This window comes from Pyrgilauda ruficollis, unplaced genomic scaffold, assembly GCF_017590135.1.
Source record: "Pyrgilauda ruficollis isolate IOZ18807 unplaced genomic scaffold, ASM1759013v1 scaffold203, whole genome shotgun sequence".
NCBI lineage: Eukaryota > Metazoa > Chordata > Aves > Passeriformes > Passeridae > Pyrgilauda > Pyrgilauda ruficollis.
Genome location: NW_024519541.1, coordinates 459,643 through 484,521, shown reverse-complemented (window position 1 = coordinate 484,521; position 24,879 = coordinate 459,643). Strand labels below are relative to the sequence as shown.

The window sequence follows — 24,879 nt, the reverse complement described above, 5'->3', positions numbered from 1 at the left end:
AATTCATCCAGTTAATACTAGCTAGTGTTTATCAGGATGTAGTTGTGCTGTGAACTATTCTGCCTGCAGTTTGCAGTCACCTGTCAGACCCAGACAGCTTCTCTATCCAGCAGTGTGGGCAGCAGGTCAAGAGAGATGGTTCTGTCCTTCTGCTCTGCTTGGGTAGGATCTCAAACAAAGCTCTGCGTCCAGCTCTGGGGCCCCAGCATAGGAAGGACATGGAGCTGTTGGAGAGAGTCCAGAGGAGGCCACAAAGTTTCTCCCAGGGCTGGAGCCCCTCTGCTCTGGAGCCAGGCTGGAGAGCTGGGGGTGCTCACCTGGAGAGGAGAAGGCTCCAGGAGAGCTCAGAGCCCCTTGCAGGGCCTCTCCAGGAGAGCTGGAGAGGGACTGGAAATAAGGGGGAATGGTTCCCCACTGCCAGAAGGTTAGATGAGATACAGGAAAGAAATTCTTGTCTGAGAGGGTGGTGAGTGCCTGGCCCTTAGAAAATGGAAAAGGGCAAATCTAACTTTAATAAGGCGAGAGAAGAGAACCTCAAAAGTACCAGAATGGAAGGATTTCTCTGATCCCTAGAAGGGTAGAACAAATGGTTAAACAAGTCCTTCACAAAGAAGATACATCTCAGCCTAGGATTAAAAAGAGTTATAGGCATGGGAGGGAGGTGTTCTGCCCTGCTGGCAGTATTATGCCTAAGGTACACATGTGAAGGGTGGCCAAGATGTCCTTGATCCTGCCTCTCTGTAGCTCCTTTGAATTTCCTGCCTCTTCCCATTTCTATGATTATGTTCACAGAATTCCATTATTTACTTTCCTGATGTTTTAATTTTATTATGTGGCTTTAAAATGCAGTAATATGACTGCAAGTGAAATAAATTCCCTGTTGGGATGTTTGGGTCAACACTTTGTGTGAGCAGACAGCCTGGCTCCTGTTCTGCATGAGGCGAAGCTGAGTAATGTTGGATGGGACAAAAAGTGCACCCTTGAGCTGCCAGGGATGCTGGCAGCCATGGGAAGCATCCCAGAAGGCAAGTAGATTCACTGTCGCTGTGCCAGAGCTAAATGACTATCATTTATTTGGGCAGCTAACCGAAGAGGCAGCAAAGTTACACCAAGATAAGGAAGCAACACCCAAACTGTTTGTGAAAGATTTGTGGCTTGGCTCCCTCTGGGACTGTGCTTAGTTCTGATGGCTGCACCCCCTGGAGTTAGCTTTATTGCTCGTGCAAACATAATTTATTGTCAGAAGGGAAGTAAGTGCTGTGTGGGAAGGAGATGAAAGCAGCTGAGACTCTAAAATAGACATTTAAAACCTTGTAACCCTTAAATGTTTGCTGTCCGGTGGTTCCAGCTAAATTCAAGCTCTTAATTCTTCTACAGATCACTTGCATTTCCTTGTGTATTTTCTAAAACTGATGACTTGCACACTGCTCACAGAAGTCTTTCCCACAGGACTTATGCTGTGTCTATGAGCTGGAGTCTGCAGTGGCCTCTAACATGTTGCAGCATGGGCAGATGGTAGGTTGCTGAAACCTTCCTGAAGGGTCTCCACAAGGAGCGCACTCCACGAAGCACACAGCAAATACCACACACACGCAGCAGCTGGTTATGTGAGACAGTGGAGGCAGGGAGAGTCTTTTTACAGGTCTCTGGTGGTAGTTTATTTCATCCACACACTGAAAGGGTCCAGGGATGAAGACAAGGAGAGGTGGAGGGTCCAGGACTATGAACTGGTACAAAGGGGCAGAACCAACAGCAACCACCAGTCACCTGAAGGTGTGGGTGAGAACAGGATTACAGTGACCAAAGGGAAACACAAGGGTAAACAGACAGGGGTACAGACCAACGAGGGTACAGAAACACAGAGACTGCTAGAACCTTGATCATACATGGTTAACAGGCGGTTGAACGGCCGAGGGACCAACAGCGGGAGTGGCACTGGGGTTGACTGACAGCATGTCACAGGAGTCCGTGGGAGAGGTTAAAGTTTAGGGGACATTCTTCCAGGGCATAGCCCCATGAAGTCCCCTAGCAGGCCCACAGGCCTCCACAACTCCCCTTTCTTTATTTATTAAAAAGGCCTCTCCTATGGATTTCTGTAAACATTTAACTAAACAGGAAAACATAAACAAGACTATGACTACAACAACTAAAATCCCCACAATTCCTTTTACAAAAGATAAAGCCATCCGCCCATCTGAGCGGACCATCGCACCCCAGCAACTCTCCTTCAAGGATGCCCCAAGAAGTCTAAGGGACCTGCACTAACCCATGCCCAGTACTGGGCTTTACTTCACACAGGCTGCACACCATCCTCTCATTCATTCCTGACTGTGGGGGTCAGATGAGGCCCAGAGCTGGCACAGAGATGACTTTCATGTGAGGACGTGTACCTGAAGTGGCTTTGTTCCCTTCCCACAGCTTTGCAGAATGTCAGTTTGCCAAATCAGTCAACTGTTTATTTACACACCTCTTTTAAGGGGAGGATGCTCTGACAGCTTTATTTGCTTCCTATCTTCAAAGAATTCTCTTGTTTGGGTTTCTTTTAAATAATTAGCTGAGTATTTTTTTCATGGGTACAATTTGATTTGTGCTTTAGATAAGGAGCCAAGTGCAGTGTTGAACATGTTTGTGAAGCTGGTTGTTCATTCTCCAGAATCTGTGCAAGATTTACCAGGACTATTTGTGATCAGTATACATGGACTTATTCTACATGCCCATTATTCCCTTGTGCCAGATACATAATTTTTTCATTATCTGCATCAACTTCTTGTTTTACTAATGCTGTTAAAATTTGCAGTGATAAGGTATCAGAGCAGAACCAGGGGTGTGTAATTTGCCAGGTACGAGGTGAATATACAGGAAGTTAAAACTCACCAGGGCTTTCCAGACCTGTGGGTGCTCCAGGCTGTCATAGAATATCCTGAGCTGAAACGGACCCCGAGGGATCATGGAGTCCACCCCCTGGTCCCTGCCCAGACCCCCCAACAACCCCACCCTGGGCATCCCTGGCAGGGTGTCCAAAGGCTCCTGGAGCTCTGGCAGCCTCGGGGCCGTGCCCGTTCCCTGGGGAGCCTGGGCAGTGCCAGCACCCTCTGGGGGAAGTTTCATCCGAGCCAGTTCTGTTCCCATTTCACGCTTTGGCTTAACTGGTTAGGAATAAAGAGCTGGGAATTTGAAGCACAGCTTCTGCTTTTGTGTTTGGAGTCAGAGAACTTTTTTCTTCATCTCCTTCTAGCCAACAAAGTAATCATACCAGTAATCATACTCTGACTATATAAATAAGATTGGAAAATAACCCATTTTATATGCAAAGCAACTCTAGAAATTATTAGCATACACACAAAAAGCCTTCACAGCTCTGAACAAACAAACATCTTGGTTTTCAGAGCTAATTACACGTCCCCTAAAATCACCAGCAAATTGCTGCTGACTGCCAGGCGCAGAGGAGCAGCCGCCCATCGCTCCCGGCGGAGCTCTGCCGGCTGTCACAGCTGGACTCGCTCCCTCCCTGTTTACTTTCGCTTCTCCAAGTTGCCCGTGACCTCCGCTTCTCCCGTCAAGGAGAATTGCCCTGCGGCCGCTCCGCGTGGGACGTGTGCCGGGTACGGCACACACCCACCCTGAAACCGATGGACCATGCTCTACAGAAGCTGTAAGTGCACATTTGTAACGAGGAATTTGAGCAAAACAAGGGTCTGAAAGGTGCAAATCTGTGGGAACAGGAGTTCAAGGACAGAGGGGCAGTGGCTCTGACGGGAGTGGCCAGCCCGTCACTGCCTTCACATTTCTCCCCCTTCTTAGAGCTGGTTTTTGTGAATTATTGACTGAAACTTACTGAAGGGAGCCTAGTGCGCCATCTGACCTTTTAATAAATACTTTATTGTATTTTCTTAAGCACAAAGAAAGACTGTTAGAGGAACTGCTTGTGCTATCTAGATTTAATTTGTTGCTAAAGAGATTCAGTCCTCTGGCGGTGGGAAAACAACAAAGCGTATTGTGATCCAACAGTTAAGAGATAAAACAAAACACTACATGATAATGTTGCCAGGACAAGGCTGCCATTTACTAAGTCGAATAATTCAGTCAAATAAACAAATCGGTCGCTTTAGCGGGGGGAAACAGTACTGGCTTTTGAGATTAGCTAAGCAGGAAATCAGTCTGCTGGGAAATAAAACGTCGTGCAGGTCACTTCGCATGGCCGCTAAATTCGGAGGCACAACTCTGGAACGAATCAGAGTTTTGGAAGGGCACTGGGCTCTGCCCGGCCGCGGGGGCTCGCTCGCCCCGGGGCGGTTTGACGGGCGCCTTTCTCGCCTCGCTGTTCGCGTCGTTCGCCGTCACCGCGGCCGGGATGCGGCTTCCCCGCCCCGCTGCGCGCTGTGGCTCTCACGGGATGTGACTGTCACCAAGGGAGGGCGTTCGGGGCCAGCCCCACTGCCCGCTGTGGCTCTCACGGGATGTGACTGTCACCAAGGGAGGGCGTTCGGGGCCAGCCCCACTGCCCGCTGTGGCTCTCACGGGATGTGACTGTCACCAAGGGAGGGCGTTCGGGGCCAGCCCTCCCGGGAGCACGGGCACGGCGGCGGCCTCTGCTGTGGAGGTGTGGCTCCGCAAGGATCCGTCTGTGCAGAGCGAACCTGACAGCGATCCTGCTGCAGAGGTCTTGCGTGCCACGGCCATGAGGAGGAGATATGTTTAACCTCTGCTTCTTGTGTATTTATCTGAGTCTGCAGGACAAAAATATCTCCAGGCAGTGTGGCACTGTACATCGCAGTTTTCCTGAGGGATTGATTTTCGCTTCCATTTCACTCACTGTGCTTTGAATTAGTGTGATGAAAAACATTTAGATTTAGAGATTTCAGTCCCTATCACACTAAGATTACCAGGTTTTCTGTTTTATGGTTTAGATTCCAGTAGTTTAAACAGTTCTAAAAGCTTTTAAATTTAAAGCCTCTAAAATTTCTAAAAGTTTCCAGGGAAACTTTTTAGCAGAGCACAAAATGCAATGAATTCACAGGGTATAAAGGGGTCATAAAAACAAATCATCAGCATGGCATTCTCCCACTGCTTCTTCATATTAGGCAACCCGTCTTGCTGTAATGTTTTAATATACATGTGGAAGTGAATTGCAGAGTACAAGAATGGTTTGGATTGGAAGGGACCTTAAAGATAATCCTGTTCCAAACCCCTGCCATGGGCAGGGGTACTTTCCACTGTACCAGGCAGCTCAACCCCATCCAAAATAGCCTTAAAATATATCACAAAAGGAATTACAAAATTCCAAGTTTCTTTTCACAAGGTTCCCGTTTCTTTACTAAAATACATTGCCAAAATCACACCAATGCAGGCGTGATCAAGGTCTCCATGTGCAATAATACTAATCTAATTTTAAGATGTATTTTCATGCTGTTAGGAAGGTCTGGATTCCGGAGGGTAGATAGGATAAACTCAGGATGTCTATACTCTACTGATCTTCTCAAGGACATGCACCATGAATGTCACAGCATTTGACAATGCTTTAATCCTCTGCAGCATTTATCCATAGCAAGGCATATTCTCTTCCATTCCTTGCTAGACAATTAATTGTTGATGAAATTCGGGGCAAATAGCAGGTTTTACATCCACAGATTTGCTTGTACTTTTTCACTCACAAAGTTAACTATCCCAATTAATTACGTGCTTCACTGAAACTTTTTCTATGAGAGCTCCTTAGGCTTGAGTCACTACCTGCCCAATGTACCTTACATGTTCAGCTGCACTTAAATGCGTGTTGTGCTGCAGCACAATGAAAACATAAATTCTACATGGATGTTGTGAAGGTGTAGACATAGTATTTTGGACAGTGTAATTTCTTCCGGAAAAGGAAATTGCGGCTTTACTAATCATGCATTAATTGTTTAAAAACTCGTGTCTGTGCAAGTGTAAATTCATGCTTCTACATGGGACGGGCTGGTGAGCACAGACATTTGAAGAAGTGTTTTACCTCGAAGGTCAAGGCGATGGGAGCACCGGTGTGGGCTACGGGGGAACCGCCCCAGCTACCCGCGGCCCTGCCCTCCGCTCCCCCCGCTCCGCGCTTCCCCCGCCACCTCCGGGCCCGGGAGGCGGTGCCCAGCGCCGTCCGCCCCGCCCCGGCCCGGCAGGAAGGCCGAAGGCCGCCGTCCGAAGGCCGCAGCCCGCGGGCCGGGCGGGGCCGAGGCTGCCATGGCCGGTGAGTGCGGGACGGGCAGGCTCCGGGGACCCTCGGCGGCATGGTGAGCGCCGCCGCGCTCCCAGGCCCGGCCGGAGCCTCCGGGGCCGCAGCGCCGGTGTCGCGGTGTCCCCGCGCCCCGCGGTGGCCCCGGCGGTTTGGTGCGCGGCCGCGGCCCGGCCGTGGGTCGGAGTGGCCGCTCTGGGGCACGGTCCGGCCCGGGCAGCGCTGCTGGGCCCCTCTCGGGCCGGGCCCCTCTCGGGCTGGGCCCCTCACGGGCGGGCGGGGCTGGGCTGGGCTCGGGACGGCAGGGGCGTGCGGAGCCCCGGCCTGGTGTGTCCGATGTGTCCGGGCAGTGCCACGTTTCACACCCTGGCACACTGGCTGCGTATTGTGTGGCAGCGAAATCTGCTGTTTACTCCCAGCCTCCATCCAGCTCGCTGGTGTTGTGCACTACACCTGGGGAGCACGCAGGTTAGTTATCGTGGTGACTCGGGCGCGGTTGTTTTGGCCATCATATGGAGCTTGGAGGACTGGGACTGTGTGTAACCAAATGTCACACTCTAGTATCAAATGCTTTTTAATATTTTGCTCACTGCAGTTGTTGATGTCTACAGTTCCCTGACGACCGGTGGGTGTAGCCAGGTGGGCGTCAGTCTCCTCCCAAGCACCAAGTGCCAAGATGAGAGGTAACAGCCTCAGGTTGCACCAGAGGAGGTTTAGGTTGGATATTAAGGAAAATTTATTCGTTGAAAGGGTTGCCCAGGCCTGCTATAGGCTGCCCAGGGCAGTGGTGGAGTCACCATCCCTGGAAATGTTCAAAAAAACATATGGATGTGGTGATACTGGATTGATGGTTGGACTCAATTGTCTTAAGGTTCTTTTCCAACTTAAATGATTCTGTGATTCTCTTGACTTGCTGTCAGAGACCCTTGACTTCTGGTAACTCCCCAGTAGCACGTGGCAGTGTGTGAGAGTAGCAGAGGAGGGTAGCATCTTGTTTTTCAGCTCTCTGTCATCCTTTCAGCCCAGAGCAGGCCAGTTGGTCTTCGTGGGTACATTTGATAACCAGTGTCATCTCATCATCTCAAGACCATCTCTCTGCAGCCAGTCTCCTTCTTAAATCCTTGGCATCCCTTTCTTAGGGTCTTGAAAGGGAAAAAGGCAAAACTAAATTAGTGTTAAGCTAACATTTTGTTGAAAGACTTTTTCCTCTTTCCTGAGATGCTTCTGGAAGGAGTTGTCATGGACACATACAAGTGGTTTGATCATCAGATCCAAACCTTCCAGGTTTTGGTTGCCAGCTTTCCTGTACAATGTTTATGAAAATCACCCAGGAGTTTTACAGGAAGTAGCAGCTCGTGTTTGCAGTGCACAGCAGACACCACTGAGGTTTCTGGAATGGATGTTTGCAAGCTCTGTGCTTTACAGAGAACATCAGAGAGCTGCACTGGGTTTTGTGTCTGTTGTATTTAAATTTATCTCCTTAATGATTCTGTTTGTTTTCTTGATAAACTTAGGAAGGCTTTTAAGGGGAAAACAAACTAAAGATGAAACCATAATAAAGATACAGTGGTGTCAGAGACAGTGTGCAGAGTCCTTATGTAAATATTAGTGGAGTTATTAATTGGGAGTGTGTACCTCCCTGACTGAAGGTGGTTGGCAGCTCCCAGGGCCCAGGGGTGGATGAGAGTGCTTGCATGTTGCAGCGTGGCAAGGAAGGGCTGATCTCAGCCTACAAATTTGAAATGCAGCTGTATTTATTAATTTATTGTGATAAATATGAAGTGGCAGTGCAGCTCCTTAGGGCCCTGTGGCTTTATCCAGAAAGGCAGTGAAAGTAGATAATGAAGAAATGTATGCAGGGGATTGTGACAAACAAAATCCTGTTTGATGTTTCTTGTACAGAAAGCAACATTAGGGTTTTTATGCTAAAAACAGTTAAGCAGAAACAAAATTACAAAGGGATTTTTGGCAACCACTATAACTTGAAAGTTCTGGTTTGCATTGTGCCAGTGACAGCTTTCAGGGCCCACATACCTCACCACAGGCGTATAAAGCAGGAGTGCAAGGGTTTGTCCAACATTCTGGCTGCTGCCAGAGTCTGGCACATCCCTTCCTCTGTTGGGAATTGTGTCTGACAAACTCCCTGTTTGAAGAACTTACAAAAGGGTGTCCCTGATGTTTTTTCTGCAGGTGCTCTAGCAGACAGTCTGGCACCTTATGGTCATGTATGATATGTTTTTTTATGAGCCTTGTTATTTCCAAGAGCAGCATGAGAGCATCACATTGGATGGGAGAAGCATCTTGCAGGTGCCTTAAATGTCGTAATCTGACTTCATAAGTGATAGAGAATTTATCTTCAGTGATTTATTAACTTTAAGGCTGTATTTGATTAAATATCCATCAGAGCTTGACTTCTAAATGATTTATAGCCTTCTCCCTTTGGAAGGAGAGAGGCAGTAGGAGTGACCAGTCAGAACTTCTGATTTGTGTAATTTCAAGTGGATGAGTCTTTGAAAGCACATGGCAGTGTTATGTTTCCCTAACAGATAGTTCAGCTTGCTAATATTAGGTGGTGGTGCTAATTTTATTTTAGCTATTTAATCTCTGGTAGGAAAATGAAATGTGTGGAATTTAAAAATGGCTTATTAATTAACTGCTGTGGTTTCTTCTGTGTTATTTTATCTCTAGATCAGTCGTATTGTCATCGGCTGCAGCATGACATGTATTTCCTCACAAGCACTAGCCGACTGAATGAGCAAGTGGTTGATAAAATTGTTCTTCAGCTTAACAGAGTCTATCCCCAAATTCTTACCAATGAAGAAGCAGAAAAGGTAATTTGAGGAGTTTTGCTGTGTCTCTGACTGTTGTGTTGATTCTGTAGGTCACTACTCCAGCTGCCCTCTTCCTGACACAACTCTTGGTGTCACATGCAGCCAACCTGCCTCACCTCCTGCTTGCTGACCAGTTGTGTCTGGCATCTCATGTAAGAGGAGCAGTCACAGGGCTGGCACGTTCCCTGTGCCAAGTGGTCATGGGAGAGAATGCTCTCTTCAGTAGCAGTTTAATGCCACAGTCCCTGCCATGACCAGGGGCACGCAATCGTGCAGCCAGTCCGTGGGCAGGAGGGCACCTGTCCTGTGACCATAGGCCTGGAGTGTCTGTCTCCTCCCATGAGGTGGTGTGGAGTGGCACACCAAATGATTTGTGCTGCATCCATCTCTGACCACAAAATCATCTATATTAGCTCAATCAGTTTTGGTAACCAATTAATAATTTTAAGTATTGGTGGAGAAGTGGGGGGCAGTGTTAGTCCCACTAGTAAGTGTGAAGCTGTGGGAAGTGGGTGGAGTTAATAGTATCAGATGCAGTGGTGCCACCATGTATGGAGGAAGGCCACCCTCCCTGATGTGAAGCTTTCAAAAATGGGTAGCTCTTTTTAGGGAGAAAAAGCTTCTAATCTTGTGTGGAGACAAATTAAAGTCAGCTAAGAGCTTCTGTAATAGTTTGTAGTTGCCCTCTGCTAGCTTCATGTCTGCACAGAGTTTTGGCGTATCAGTATTTTAACATCAGGAAAAATAGGTTCAATTCTACCATAATCAAACTTCATGGGGACCATTAGTGTTTTGTGGTGTAGAGTAGAGCTAGATCATTTACTGAGCTAGTCTTGCCACCTTCCCTCAAGAGCTTCAAAATAAACCCATAAAGAATCTGAAACGTGATTTGTGGCAGAAATGAACTGCTTTTTAATGGATTCAGGCAAGTTTGTGTCAACTTTATTGAATGTTTAGGAAGCTTATAATCTCAGCTGTATCTGGTAGACCCTGTGGGAATTTTGTCAGCATAAGCAGTATTGTGTAAAATCTGTGGCATTCTTGTCCCCCTCAAGCAGCAATTGTTTCTAACTCAGTAAGCTACAAAGGTTTTCCACTGTGCTGCTGTGAAATATGATGTTTTGCTGAGAATGGCTTTGGATGTTTTTTAAATAAAACAGTTTGATGTGTAAGGCTAGGGATGCATTTTCCTTCTCCTTGTAAGGTCTCCTAATACTCATTGCGTTTAGCACTACAGAAAAAAGGTATTTCCCACTGCAACTGTTTGCCAACCTGAGTAATGGGAATTTGTGCCTGTTGAAGTGGGCATACAACAGTTAATTGGCTGGAAATAATAAAAAACCATGAAACACGAGATCTTGGGATGATGAACACTCCAGTACTGGGACTAGGATAAGCAGTATAAAGTGCCTTTTTGGGGATCATTACTAGGCAGCTAAGGGCAAACTTGAAAGCATCAAACTTTATTTCAAATTATACAATTTGCTGAAATATTCTATCTACAGCTGCCAGAATGAAACTGTAGAATAGCAAGTGCCGTGGCAGCTTGGATGCAGGGAAGACATCAAATGCTGAGTGCCTTTCACTTGATTGGGACAGAAAAAAGCAGAAGGAGAGACAGAGACAGTATGCTCTCCACCAGACAGTGCTGACCACATGGAACTCAGGGCTGTGCAGTGCATGTATGTCCTTTTTAGGTTTCCCTTTTTGGTCCATTCTTTTAGTAAAATCAAAGAAGCTCCATACAGAAGCTACATAACCGGCATAGTGATGTAAAATTGATCTTTTAATCTCTCTTCTGTTTTAATCTCTTTTCTGATGGGTGCTTTTCTCTTGCAGTTCAGGAACCCAAAGGCATCACTCCATACCAGGCTCTCAGATCTGTTAAAACACCTCCAAAAGAAAGGAGACAGACACTGTCAGGAGTTTTACAGGGCTCTGCAGATCAATGCTGAACAGCTGTTTAATGACCTGCCAAGCAGGAAAATCTTAAGTAAGTTGACTTGTAAGTTGATTCAGTTGTAGATTTCCTCACCAGTGTATTACAAAACCTAATTTCAGATGTAGTCTAGGTCATTTAAACAACTTAAACAGGTCATAAATAATACAAATAAACAAGTTACTTAAATAATTTTTAGGGTATACCTTAATTCCTTCTGACTTGAGTTTTCCAAACGCTGTAAGGCGATTTTGTAATGTAAAATTGTAATTTCCTTCATTTTGTCTTTCATTTTGAAAGAAGCAATTTGTATCTACCCAGCACAAACTGGTGGAGGACCATTTTCTTGTCTGCACAGGGAGGCTTCAGAGTTACCCCACATCCATAACTGAACCCTTTTGAACTGGGGAAGTCTGGGCCCATCCTGCCTCAGAATCTCAGATGAGCCCCAATCCCAACTGACTGAGCCTCGCAGCAGCTTGAAGGCAGCGCTTTGATCTGATGTTCACCTTGCAGAAGTTGTGCACTTTGAAGAACAGGCTCTTCAATCAAATTGTCTTGGATCTGTCATTTTTACTTTGGTAGAGGTCAAAAAACAAGTTTTTCTGCCAGGCTGACTGTCAGTTAGCAGACAGCCTTTATGAATCAAGAGCAGTTTGAGAAGTCTTGGTGTAGTCACTAAGAAGAAAAATTTCACTACTGTTTTGGTGTTTAAGAGTTGAAGCTTTTTTAATGTTCAGTAGCACATTTTACAAGCCATTTTTGAAAATGTGTCTTTAGAAGGAGACTTGGATAGTGTCTGTGGGATGTTTTCACTTTTAGCTAGAGCAGAAACGTGCTCATCCTTGCACGATTTATGTGGTGACTCCAAGCTTTCCTCAGGTAGCCATGAGTAGGCAGGGTTAGGGTTTCTCATGTTCAGACTCTGCATAGCAAATACCTGTGCTAGAAGTGCTTCACGTTAAACATACAGCTCTTTGTGGCACCTGAAAACAGTTTTGCTCCTGCTGCAAACTGCTGACTTCAGTAACCATCAAAAGTCATTAAATTCTCTATTTTCTTGGTACACTCTTTCATGTTACTATCCTCAGAAGGGTGAGGATGTGTGCTGAGGTTCGGCAGTTTCTTTCTGTTGACCTAAGAAATAAATATTGAGATGATTGTGTTAATATGCTTGCTGCTTCTTAGAGTTCTGTAATTAAAACAAATGTCTGCATTCTGGATTGAATGGTGAAGAAACATCTGTGCAGCTTTTTAAGCTAAAACTGCAAACACCTTTATGCTTCAGGAAAAGCTCCTTTATTGATATGAGGAGTAACTTTTCATTGAAGTGAACTTGGACATTTTCAATATTTAAGGCATTATCCTTCAGACCTCCAACATGCACAATTTGTTACTTGAATGTTACTTCTTGGAAGTGTCTTGGAAGGGCTGTTCAAGGCCAAGATCTGTGGGGTCCTGAGCACTCTGATCAGTGGAGGGTGTCCCTGCCCATGGCAGGAGGTTGGAACTGGGTGGTTTTCAGGGTCCCTTCCAACTCAAAGCATGGTATCATTCTATAATGCTCTTAGCAGTTGTTAAATTTAGCACAAAGCATTTACAGAACTGACACTAGAATTTGTAAATATGAAGAGCAAGGAGAATTACTAACATAGGGCTTTTCTTCTAAATGCAGGCTGAGCTGAAACAAGCAGCATTACAAACACCTGGAGAAATTATCAGTGAGGACATGGATGAACCATGGATGGTTCGTGGATGAAATCCGTAGTTCTGTAATAGATTACATGCAGCTACGTACATAGGACAGATTTTTTTTCAGCAGAGGAAATCCTTTCAAATATTTCTTTTTCATTTTTAAGACAGCTTTAAAATTCGTGCTAGAACAAAATTTCTTTGCCTGAAGTGTAAATTGCCAGTGAAGTGTCTGGTAATGTCTGAACATTCCCACTAGAGGGGGGGTAAGGCACACGGTATGGGCAGCCTCGGAGTTGTTGAAGCAAACGGGAGTTTCCAAGGGACTCAGAAAATGTTTCTATTTCTCTTCATGCTGACATAGACTTAAAGGATAAAGGCTCGGATCAGCCCCACGTAGTGATAGGAGTGGCAGAGATTTGTCTGTGCCCTCCTGTGCAATGTGAGGATTTCCTAGCTGGAATTTCTAGGAAGGCCATCAGCTCCTCAAAGGGGCAGGCTGGGTGGGGCTGTTAGGGGCACACTGAGCTCATGGAAGCTTTGCAGCAGTCCTTGCTGCTCCGGTGACTCTCAGGCTTCACAGCAAAGGGCACCAGATGCTTCTGTCCTGCTCCAGGGCCAAGCCCTGTCCCCCCACTGAGAGGGATATCCTTAGCAGGGGAGATGGGTGTTGCCCTGTCGCAGTCTGGGTGGACAGGGCAGTTTTCGAGGCACCTCTCCTACATCCTGGTGTCATGTGAAAGAAGGAGAGCAGTTTAAACCAATCAGTCTTAAATTCTTCCCTATTGACAGACAGATTCAGACCTCTTACTTTTTTTCCTTTCCTTTTTTAACCCTCCTAGCCCTTTGACAGTTGGACTTGGTGATCGTAGAGGTCTCTTCCAACCTTTATGATTCTGTGATTGCATGATTACAGAAAGGTTTGGCTAAAACAGTGTTGCACATCAGTGATGTGTTATGGAAAGTCACTCCTCTGCCATGTCTGGTGACAGCTGTGCATCCCCCTTCTGCAGACAGCATATTCTCCACATCTGTGTGGCAAAGGCAGCTCTGAAAGGGTCTTTCTGCCCAGACTGGAAACTACTGAACACCTTGTCCTAAGGCCAGTCTCCTTTTCTATTAGAATTTGCAGAAAGATGGAGGCTGAAATTACTTGTGCCACATGTTAGCATGTAGAACCTACAGAGTTTTAAAGAAGCTGGGCATGTGTTCAGCTGAGACCTGCATTTAGTAAATAATCTACACCAACAAGTTTTTTCTATGTGCTTTACCTGCTAATACATCAATGCCTGGAGATTTGCTCAAGAACAAAGAATAGTGATACATTAAATTATGGAGGTGTTTTCAGATTAGTGCATCTGTTAACAAAGAGTTTGTATGTATTGCAATGAAAACTGCAATGAAAACTTCACTGGTATTGTGAAGGATTATCTCCTGCTTTCCTAACTTAGGAAGAAAGTGTAATGTTATTTATGTGGTCAGTTCTTAAGTAGATCAGAGGTGGGGCTGCAGCTATTTGTAGTTGCATTCAGGTGACTCTGTGCCTATGTCTTTTGGTCAGTTCAGCTTTAACTCTAGCAATGGGTTACCATTGGAGGGGTTAATACTTTATGTCAATATGGGATATTTTTCTGAAATGTGGTGTTTTGCACCATTTTGCATGTGCTGATTATGTTTGTTTGCTTGAGCTGAATACTAACTTTTCATGTGTTGCTTTTATTTCTAGAAACCTCAGATCCCACAGAGATAGACACTGACAAGGAGCAATATATGCTAAATGACAGGGGTAAATAAATCATACAGTGTCACCGGATGGAATGGCTTTGCAGATTATGATGCAATTTATTATATCATGTAATTTGCACTGCATATAGCAACTACTTTGGCTTATGATGTCTTTACTGTCACAAGTTAAGTGGAATTAATGGAGGAAAATGTACTGAGTTACTGTTGAGGAAACCAGTGCCAGGAAATTGAAGAGACTGTAGAGTTTAATCAATATTTACAATGGTATTACTTACACTATTACAGCTAAGCTCTTAATTTCCTGCGATTTCTTCAATACCTGAACAGTAAGGTCTATTCATTTTGCATAAGGCCACCAATAACTTTTTGATCTGACTTTCTTTTTTTTTTTCAATTTTTTTTAAGTTCTCAATTTAACTACAAGTCATTTGAAAGCAGTGACAGAAAGGAAGGAAAAGCTTAAATATATTTTCCTTAGGAAAACGTATTAATTAGTTTCACCTTCCTCTGTTCAATGCTAGATTATAGAGACAAATATTTTTTTCATGGTAGGATATTTTGAAAAGGAAGATCTCAAATAAAGTTGAAGAGTTCTCACCATTTATAATGAACTATTGTATCATTGAAGTTCAGTATTTTATTTAGAGATTTAGATACAATAATGAGAGATTCAAAACACCTTCTATGAATTATGCCTTTTTTGCAGGTTCCTGAGAGAAAACTGAAATAAGTAGCAGAAACACTGTTTAACTCAATGTATATTTTTGTCTGTGGTGGTGGTGTTTCCATGAATATTGAACCAAACTGCTGTTCAGGCTTTACACATTGCAGAGAAAGTGCTTGGAAATAAGACAATGAAGTAGGGGTTTTTTTGTTGATTTTTTTTGTTTTGTTTTGGTTTTGGTTTTTTTTTTTTAACTTATTACTTTTTTTTTCTGACCTGGCCTCAGACTAGAGATTGTTTGGCCACTAGGCATCCTCCTTGGGAGGTTACATGCCAAAGAGCAACCAAATCTCTGCTCCTTTGCTGTTTTTCCAATGTCCTTGTCCACGCAGTCAGCTCCAGGAATTCACTGAGGCAGTACGCTTGTCCTTAAATTGAGAAGTGTAGCTTAATTGTATCTACAAGTAGATGTGTCATTTAATTGTATCTTTGTTTCTAGTGACATAGTAACTGCAAATAGAGTATTAGGTAATAAAGAAGCAGATACAAATCTTCATACTGTTTTGTCAGTGGATAAGTATGAATTAGAAAGGTTTTACTGAACATCAGTACTGACCATCACCATTAAACTGTGTGTAATTCCAGGCAGGCAGTTTCCAGGAGATTTGGTTTGGATACTTTTCCTTAAATACCGTAGTCTGTAGCTGGATGAGCAGAGGGGAACAGGCAATGGTGGCAAAGCAACTGTAGTAAAAATTAATTTATGCTAATAAATGTGCTTCACAGTACATTAGCTACAGAACATACAGAATTGTGAATATGTTAGCTTCATTTGAATATGCTTAATTATGCATATTGATAGCAATTGGTGATTTGTGAACTGAGCTAAACTTCTGCTGCCCTGCTCTGTCTCAGTTTGTTTTCTTGCCGTTTTCTGTAGGCCCAGTGTTTTTCCTGGCGTGTTTCAGCGTGGCTGCAGGACTGGCCCTTTTCTGGTACTGCTGTAACTCAGGTGAGCTTTTCAGGGGCTTCTCCTGGCTGCCTTCCCTCAGCAGGGATGGAGCAAGCTGGGCTCCTCATCTGACAGGGCTCCCTAACAGGGTGGGTCAAGGTGTCATCATTCATTAATGAGCTCTGGATACAAATTGCACAGTGAACATGCTGAGGTATAAATAATGGATATTTTGCCTACAGAAGATGCCACAAATAGGGGCACTTTTTAAATACAGTAGTCATGTGAACTCCTGTTGCTATAGCAATAGGTCGTGACTCCCAGCAGTCATGAGACAGACCCAAAACCTTCTGGCTCCCACACCCCTTGGGAGCTGGTGGAAGCCTGGCCAGGGCTGGGGGATGCTGGCTGGATTTGCTGAGTTCCAGCAGCTACAGCTGTCCCTGTGCTGCTGGCTCTGGGTGCCAGCTCTAACGCCCTGTGTGATTTGACAGTCACCTGCTCCACACCATCCAGTGCTGTGCTCAGGGGTGAAGCTGCCCCCTTCCCTAACTGATCAATCTCCTCTTCCTCTCTCAACTTGCAGCAATGAATCTGAACAGATTCCTTGTTAGCCTCTCTTGGCAGTTGATTTCTACAATTTGAAGGAAATGGGCTTTCCTCTAGAGTTATTTTCAATTGGTTTTTATTTTTTGCAGATGCTGCTTTATAGCTGAAATGAAATCTAACTGTGTTCACTTTCTCTTTTTCCTCTTCTCATTCCGTTTTAGAAACGCAAGTCATAGGAAGAGCCAGGAGAATCTTGGGTTTTTCTCCTATTATTATAGGAAGACATGTTAGAAATATTTGTATGTTGTATTTGGAAGACATGTCAAGAAATTAAGGAAAAGCTGTCTCTTTGCTTGTCTGTACTGTACACCGGCCAAAGGAAGCCAACAGTGCATAAAAATGTCCTGTACTCATACCAAAGATTGTATCAATTAGCTTAATCAATAACTGCCTTGCCTCCAGATGTATTTGGAATTTCAGCTCTAAATGTCCTTCTTTACGGGAATGGACCGTTTATTTTTGTAAATGCTTGAAGTATTTATTGTTTGTATAAAAAATATTTTTATTACAAGCTTTAAAATGATCTCTTAAGTGAGCATGGGTCTGAAGCCATGTTTGCATATGTGTTTTCTGTACTGGAATGAAGGATCACAACTGTTTGAAGAACTCTGGCCTTCCTTTTATGAGAATTAGTTTTTAAGAAAAGATGCACTCAAAGCCCTTATTAAGAATGGATCTCCATCTCAGAACTGTTTTGTCTAGACCCTTTATAGTCACTGCCTGAGCTCAGGTGGGCACTGGCACCTGTGAAGAGTTTATGGGGGCCAGTTCCCTTGATGTGTGCCTTGTATTCATTGTGTCTTCTGATTCCCTGTTGGTGCCTCATCCCAGTCTGCCTTGTTCCTGGTCTCACACAGCTGCTGACCCTGGTTTGAATGCCCTGGAGCTGGTGCAGGCTGCATCCCAGCCCATGGGGTGTTCCAGGGAGTGGAATGTCTGACCTGAAGCACTTGCAATTACCAAGAAAGTGTTCCAGATTCATTTAGCTTTCCCTTTCCCAGTGAAGTAAAGAGAGGCTCTGCAGAGAGACTTGTTCAAATTGGAGGGCTGGACAATCACCAACCCAGTGAAGTTCTACAAGGGGAAGGTGCTGGATTCTGCACCTGGGATGGTGCAACCCTGGATGTATGGACAGGCTGGGGAAGGAGATGCTGGAGAGCAGCACCATGCAAAGGGACCTGGGAATCCTGGTGGATGGAAAGTTGGATATGAGTCAGCAGTGCCCTGGCAGCCAGGGGGGACATGCCTGTTCTGGGGGGCACCAGGCCCAGCATGGCCATTTGGGCCAGGGAGGGGATTATCCCTCTCTGCTCTGCACTGGCATGGCCTCACCTCGAGTGCTGGGGGCAGTTTGGGCATCACAATATTAGAAAGATATTAAACTATTAGAGAGCTTCGAAAGGATGCTTCCAGGGATGGGGCAGCAACAGCTTCTCTGGGCAGCCTGTGCCAGGGCTGGGGGAAGAATTCTTTCCCAGTATGGTACAGGAAAATTTACTATGGCTAGGGCTGTATTTTCCTCCCTTCCTGAGGTTGCTTGAGATGAGGATGTCTCTCAGGGAAAAAAATGAATCCAGAATGAGCTATGCCAAGGGTTAGAGCTGGAAGGAGGAAGAAAAAGCAAGTCTGGGTTCATCCCAGTGTTAAAGGACCTAACAGCAAAGAATAGAAAACAATCTGTTCCTTTATTAGTGCCAGTTATTAATTTGAACAGTGAATGTCAGGCTGCCTATACAGTTGGCATGTGCACAGGCTGGGAGACATTCTTAGAATATTTTTCTTTCAGGAGCTCGCTTTTCTGCAAGCACATCTGTGCATCACATATGGACAGCTATAATTCCATTTTCAGCTCCTGGAGGAAGCACATGTGCACCTGCATGGGAGTCAGGTCCTTCTGGACAAACAGTGTTACAGACTTGGGAATAAATCAAGCAGGGTCTTGGATGGAGTTGTTTAGCTGCAGAATTCTGGTTTTCCTGGCAAATCAAGAACAGCTTGGCCTTCGCTGCTGAAACTGTGCTGGTATTAATTTATGAACATGGTTCACACTTTGTGCAGGGAAGTTGTCCTGGCTGGGTTGTAGGTGGTTCCATGCCGAAGGTGGAGGCCATCCTTGTGAACACTGTGGCTGCCATGCTGTGGGCAGGAATTTGTACAGGAGCTAAGCAGGTACTGGCCTGAGCCGTGGAAATGGTTAAGGCCGAGTACGGGGCTGTCTGTGTGCAGAGAGCTGGGAAGCAAAGTGATAGATCCTACAAAGAATTTGCACAATTCTGTTTAAAGCCAGACTGCTATTTAAAGGACTTGGTGAAGGATGATGTGCCTGATGAGCTGGCATGGGAATGAAGTGATGATTCATTCTGGGATGCACTGGGCTGCTTTACAGCTGCTGGATGGAGTTTGCAGTTAAAAGTGCCTTTGTCAAGACAAAGTTATTCCTTTTGTTTCTTTCAATTGTTGTTATTTTTTCCATATTGTAATAAACTGAAAACATATTTGGTCAAAATGTGCCATTGTGGATGCTTTTCCCTGCCATTCTGTGTGCACAGATGTTACTCCATGTTATGCCATGCCTTGGCTGTGCTGGCAAGAATCAGTTTGCTGCACTTCACAGGGCCTGTGTCCTGTATTAAGTTCTCTGAACGTACATCTTCTTGAATCCTTTAGAAATTAATGTATTTCTTTTTTAATAGGGTGAAGCTGTCAATTATATAGAAATAAAATCTGAGAGAAGAATGCTCCTGTTTTTCTTGTAGTTAATGCACTGCTCTTCCTTGCAAAAGCACCCTTGGTTGTTGCCCTCCTGCAGCTGCTGACCAGCCCCTCCTGGGCTCTCACCTCTCATGGGTAAATTTTTCTGGGTATTTGCACCAGGATTTTTAACATTTGCACCTGATTTCAAAATTGCAGTTTTTCTGCTTAGCTTGTTTAGGGATCTGGAGTTAAACAGGGCTCATCAGTTTAAAAACTGTGTGTCTTTGGGTTAATCCTTGATTTTGTGTCATTTTGGGAATTCCAAGGGTCACTGCCCCTGAAGCCCTGGAGGCACACTGGTGCTTGCTTTGACACACTGTTCATTTGAAGTGCTACTTGGACCACCCAAAAAGGGACTTCATGTAAGGAAAACCATGTAGACCATTTTGTTACTGGCCTGTTCCTTTGGGTAAGGGGGAACTGCTGGCCTGGGTGCCTCTATGAGCATCCCACCAAAGGAACTTCTTGCTGTAGCAGGAGAATCATGGGATCATAGAACTGTTCAGGCTGGAAAAGAGCTCTTAATATAATGAAGGCTGATCTGGCACCACCACCATGTTCACCATTAAACCATGTCCTAAAGTGCCATATCGACTTGTGTTTTAAACACTTGCAGGAGTGGTGACTTCATCACTGCCCTGGGCAGCCTGTGCCAGGGCTGGACAGCCCTTTCCATGAAGAAATATTTCCTAATACCAAATCTAAATCTCCCCTGACACAACTTGAAACCTTAGGTAGAGTCACTAACCCACAGCCAGGATTGTATCTGCTGCTACAAGACTCTGGGGACAAGAAGAGCCCCAGAGCTTGGCACTGGATTCTGTTGAACAGAGCCTGAGTGGTCATGGAGGAACACCTCTGAGATAACTTCATCAGGAGGAGAAATCCTCTTCATCCTGTGCCCTTCTGTGGACTGACTCCCTGATGAGTGGGAACTGGACTCCCCTCCTTGCCTGCTGGTTTGTGCCCTTCGGGGAGAGGAGCAGCTGTTAGTGGGAGGCTGTGCTTGTGCTGGCACCTGTGCTGGGCAGCATGGCCCAACCCTCTGCCGCTGCAGGAGCAGCCTTGTGCCAGGCACCAGGTGAAGGGACCAGAGCATCACCAAGGTTTGGATGTGAGCGAAACAACAGCCTGATGAAACTACAAAATTGTAGGATTCAGGGGAGGGGGTAATTTTCCATCTTCATCTCACCCACTTCATAGGGATGTTATTAGAGCCAAATGGAAGGAAGGAATCAGAGGCAGGAGATGAGACAGGTATGCGGCAACACTGCTCCAGTTAATTCAGTACCATTGCTTTGGCATAAAATAATATTTTGGGTGAATCCTGAGCTGCCCTTGCCATTTTGGAGCACAGGCCACTTTACACTGTGGTCACAAGGAAAAGCTTTCTGCCATGGTGCTGTTCATAAATCCTTAACATTGTGTCTAGTAAAGCAAAAACGTTTCAGACTCAGTCTGTGCTTCATGAACTGGTAACAGGTGAACTCGGGTGCCAGCAGCCAGCGTGCCGCTGCACATGAAACCTGGATAAATCACAGGCGAGACGTGTTCTCACAATGTACAGCAAATCCTCTCTTCTCCATAGCAAAATATTTCATCACACTCAGGTGGCTTTTTGTTTTCCTTGTTAGCCCTGGTTTTAGCTACCCTGGGGGTCTCCTAGTGCTCCAGCCCTGCGGGCGCTGTCCGGAGGCTGCTCTGAGCCCTCCTGCGGTGCCTCACCTCCGGCCCCCCGCTTCCAGCGACGGCCGGGACGGGCAGGGATAATGCTGGGTCCCGTGGCTGCTCCCTGCTGAACGCTCCGCTGCATCAGAAAGAGAAAACTGACCTTGTTTCTCCTCTGTGGGGTCTGAGCTAATTCATTTTAAAAGCTCCTAGTGAAAGCTGGAAAAATGATGCCTGTGCCTCTTAAATATTCCTGATCCATAATGGTTGCATAGAGCTGGATTTTGTTTCACCTGTGCCTCTGGAGCTGGCTCACAGACAATTTAACATGGCTACTTTGCTTTGCTCTGCAAGAACTCTGTTCTGCCAGGAGGTAGGGGGATAACTTACATCACATTGGAACCAAATGCAAAGTCCAGGTATAACAGGTAAACTTATAGCAGAAAATAATAATTATTATTAATAGTATTAATAGTAATAATTATTAATAGTAATAATTTAGATAGCAGTTTTCTATGAAAGAATTGCAATGATATCTTTCAGGGTATTCCCAGGCCAGGAGCCCTGTGAAATATGAGTGAAACTCATCTTGGTGATCTCAGAGTCAATAAGAAAACAAGTAGGAAGTAAATTCCTCATTCTGAGCTGGAAGAAGTCCAGCCCTGGATGAGTCTAGGCTGGTCCTGACTCTGGAACGATGAACGATGAACAAGACACATCATTCCGTCACACCCTGTGTCTGCAAGTGAAGAGGATGTGCAAACTAAGCAAAATATTATCAGTGACATCAGGTTTGAAGATTGCAGGACCTCTGTGTGTGATAACCAGAGTCCCTTCAAGAGGCTGTGAGGCATCCTACCAGTGCAGCTGTGGGATGTGGGGTTTTCAAACCTGTTTTTCTACTAGCATGGAGAAAAAAGAATTTTTATGGAGTACGAAGGAAGGACAACATTGACCCACACAGGTGCATTGTGGCTTGCTCCCAATGCTCCCCAGTTAGTGCACTTCACACAGTTTGTGAAGTTCAGTTATGTTCCCAAGTCACGTTGCCAGGATTTGAAACTCTGCACGGGATGGAGAAGCCTGAGGGGATACAGTCATTTATTTCCTGAGCGATGCTCTCCTTGGCATGCCTGGTGAATCATGTTTTCTGACACAGAAAAAAATAACTCCTATTTCAGGGTAAAGACACATAGTTGTCTCCCTCCATATCTTCCACAAGTCCAGAACAAATCTGAAACATAAGGCCTTCCCAAGAGTTTAGATTATTTTCATCCTTCATGCCAGAAATCTGTGGTAATGTTGGGTAGTGATGAAACTGATTTATTCTCAAATATTTTTGGTACCAGTGAAAATGTTTTGCAATGTTTCAGCAGTTCTGGTGTGGTGCTTCCTAGCAGGGCACCATATTTACACTCATCTCTCAACTAATTGAAACTTGTACCATTAAAATGGGAGCGGGGCAACTTCTAGGCTGGAAGACTGGAAAAAAGAGGAGTGGAAAACATCAGGAAGGAGGCTGAATGAAAAAGGAACCTGAGTTTTTGCCATCTCCATTTCTGACAAAGCCTGACTTGCCTGATGAGGATCTATTGATAACTCTCTGTTCCTGACTGGGAGCTGTGGCACTCTCTTCTTGGGAAGGCAGCCAGGTTAGTAAATAGTTCTTGTTATGAGAACCCAAGGGAATAAAATGAACCACGAAAACAGACCTTCAACAGACTGTGGAGGAAAAGTGAATTCAAAATAACCCATAGATCCAATAGGAGGGCAGGTAATGTTTTGTCACCACCCTGTTAGGAAGTTGGATAATTATTGGTTAGATATTATCTTGAAAAGATTGTATCCTGTGTTTCACACCCTATCCTGCACTGACACATCAGTGACCCTCCCACTGGCATGGCCATGAACTAAGGGGGATGAGGGGGGTCATTTACAGACAGAGTCAGTCAAAAGTTGGACTCAGTTATCTTTGATCTCTCTTCCATCCTAAATGATTCAGTGATTCTGTGACTTTGTGATTTCATACAGTGAAAATAATTCCATCAGTGTGAAAATAAGAAATTCTTGCCAACAGCTGAAGCCTTTATATACCACATTTTTTTCCTGTCTCTTTGCTGTAGATGTACTTCCAACAATATGTGTTTGCTTCCTGACCTGCCCAAGAGCGGTCTGCTGTCAATCAGCTCGAGTTGCTCGGCCAGCTCTGCCCTCTCTGCCCTCCCACCGCTGCCACATGTGTTCCAATGTCAGGATGGGAATACTCAGTGATGGGGAGAGGAGTGAAACTCCAGGTAGAGCTGACTTGTCACCCTGCAGCACTTGGATGCAACCCAGCGTCTGATGGAAACTCTGCCCTAAGGCCTGCTGTGACCATGTTGTTATTTATCTCTTCCTGGAGCACCTTCTCTCATTTATTTCAGTTTACTTCTTTCTCTAGGGACATCTCAGCTTCTGTCTGTGATTTGGCTTTGTTGATCACCTGTGAATACTAACAGGCTCCAGCAAGACTGCTGCATGCTCTGGGTGCTGGGGTCCTGGTGGTGGTGTGCCTCCCCCAGCCCCTTTTCAAGTTGCACCATGATCTGAGAAATACACCTGGGCTCAGCTTCTCTTGGGCTTATCAGAAACACAATCTGCTCCAGGAACTGGTGCTGTCCAGTTCCTCCCAATGCCCAACCTGACCCTCCCCTGGCAGAGTTTGAGGCCATTCTGTCTCCTCCTGTCCTTGTCACCTGGGAGCAGAGCCAGAAGCCCCTTAGCTGTCCCCTTCCTGTCAGGGAGTTGTGCAGAGCCAAGAGGTTCCCCGTGAGCCTCCTCTTCTCCAGGCTGAGCCCCTTTCCCAGCTCCATTCCCTTCTCTAGACACACTCCAGCCCCTCAAGCTCTTTCTTGTTGTGAGGGGCTCAAAACTGACCCCAGGATTTGAGGTGGGGCCTCAGCAGTGCCCAGCACAGGGGATGGGCACTGCCCTGGCCCTGCTGCCACACCAGTGCTGAACAGCCCAAGGTGCCCTGGTCCTTCTTACCCACCTGGGCTCCTGTTCAGCCACCGCCACCAGCACCCCCAGGCCTTTCCTGCCGGCCCTTTCCAGCCCCTCTGGCTCAGCCTGGAGCTGCAGGGGCTGTTGTGACCCAAGGACAGGACCTGGCACTTGGCCTTGTTCAACCTCAGATCACTGGCCTTGGATCCAGCCTCTCCAGATAAAACTACGGCCTGACACCACATCAATACCCCAGCAACCTTAGTGTCATCTGCAAACTCACTGAGGGTAAAGAAGTTGTTAATTCAAACAACTGAATGGCAGTTCAGGGGATACAGAAACCAGGATGGTGTTTTCTGCTTCAGCCCATTTTATGTAAGACTCAGCATCAGAATGAGCTCCAGCAGTGACCTGGTTTAGAAGACAAATACCCAGTGAGTTCCAGTAAATATGGTTGTTGTCACCTGCTTCAGTAAGTACAGCTACGCTGAAAATCCCAGCCCAGGCTATTCTGGATGCTGAAGGGACTAATGAGAAGGACCATGAGCAGTGCTCTCCCTGCCCAGAGCTTATGAAACAGGAGCAAACGGCTGACCTGGCACGAACTGCTCCTCACACAGCCTGGAAAATTCATCGCGCTTCATTATTGATGACCTCTTTTTAAAAGAGATATTTGCCTCCAACCAAGAACCCTGAAAAAGCACAGCAACCCAAAGAACGAGTCCAAGAATGAGTCAAACATATGTATTTGTTTGCTGCCCCTCTGAGATACTTGCCTGGATTTTAAAGCAGCACCTGACTTAAAAGAATAATAATCCTGTGATTAAATTATTTATACTTGAAACC

General features: G+C 45.5%; 1 protein-coding gene across 4 annotated transcripts; it reads left to right on the top strand.

The window, feature by feature from the left end:
* The first annotated feature begins 3,500 nt into the window (after positions 1 to 3,500).
* Positions 3,501 to 19,365, top strand: CARD19 (caspase recruitment domain family member 19). Of its 4 annotated transcripts, none has more exons than XM_041467241.1 (6): positions 3,501 to 3,652; positions 8,885 to 9,027; positions 10,867 to 11,020; positions 14,385 to 14,444; positions 16,009 to 16,080; positions 16,791 to 19,365. In XM_041467241.1, the coding sequence occupies exons 1-6, from the start codon at positions 3,637 to 3,639 to the stop codon at positions 16,901 to 16,903; spliced, it is 558 nt and encodes a 185-aa protein (XP_041323175.1). In that variant the 5' UTR covers positions 3,501 to 3,636; the 3' UTR covers positions 16,904 to 19,365. The 4 variants fall into 4 exon arrangements, with proteins under 4 accessions (XP_041323175.1, XP_041323178.1, XP_041323176.1 ...); XM_041467242.1 differs by lacking the exon at positions 3,501 to 3,652 and adding an exon at positions 6,142 to 6,211; XM_041467243.1 differs by lacking the exon at positions 3,501 to 3,652 and adding an exon at positions 6,806 to 6,879.
* Positions 19,366 to 24,879: the final 5,514 nt, after the last annotated feature.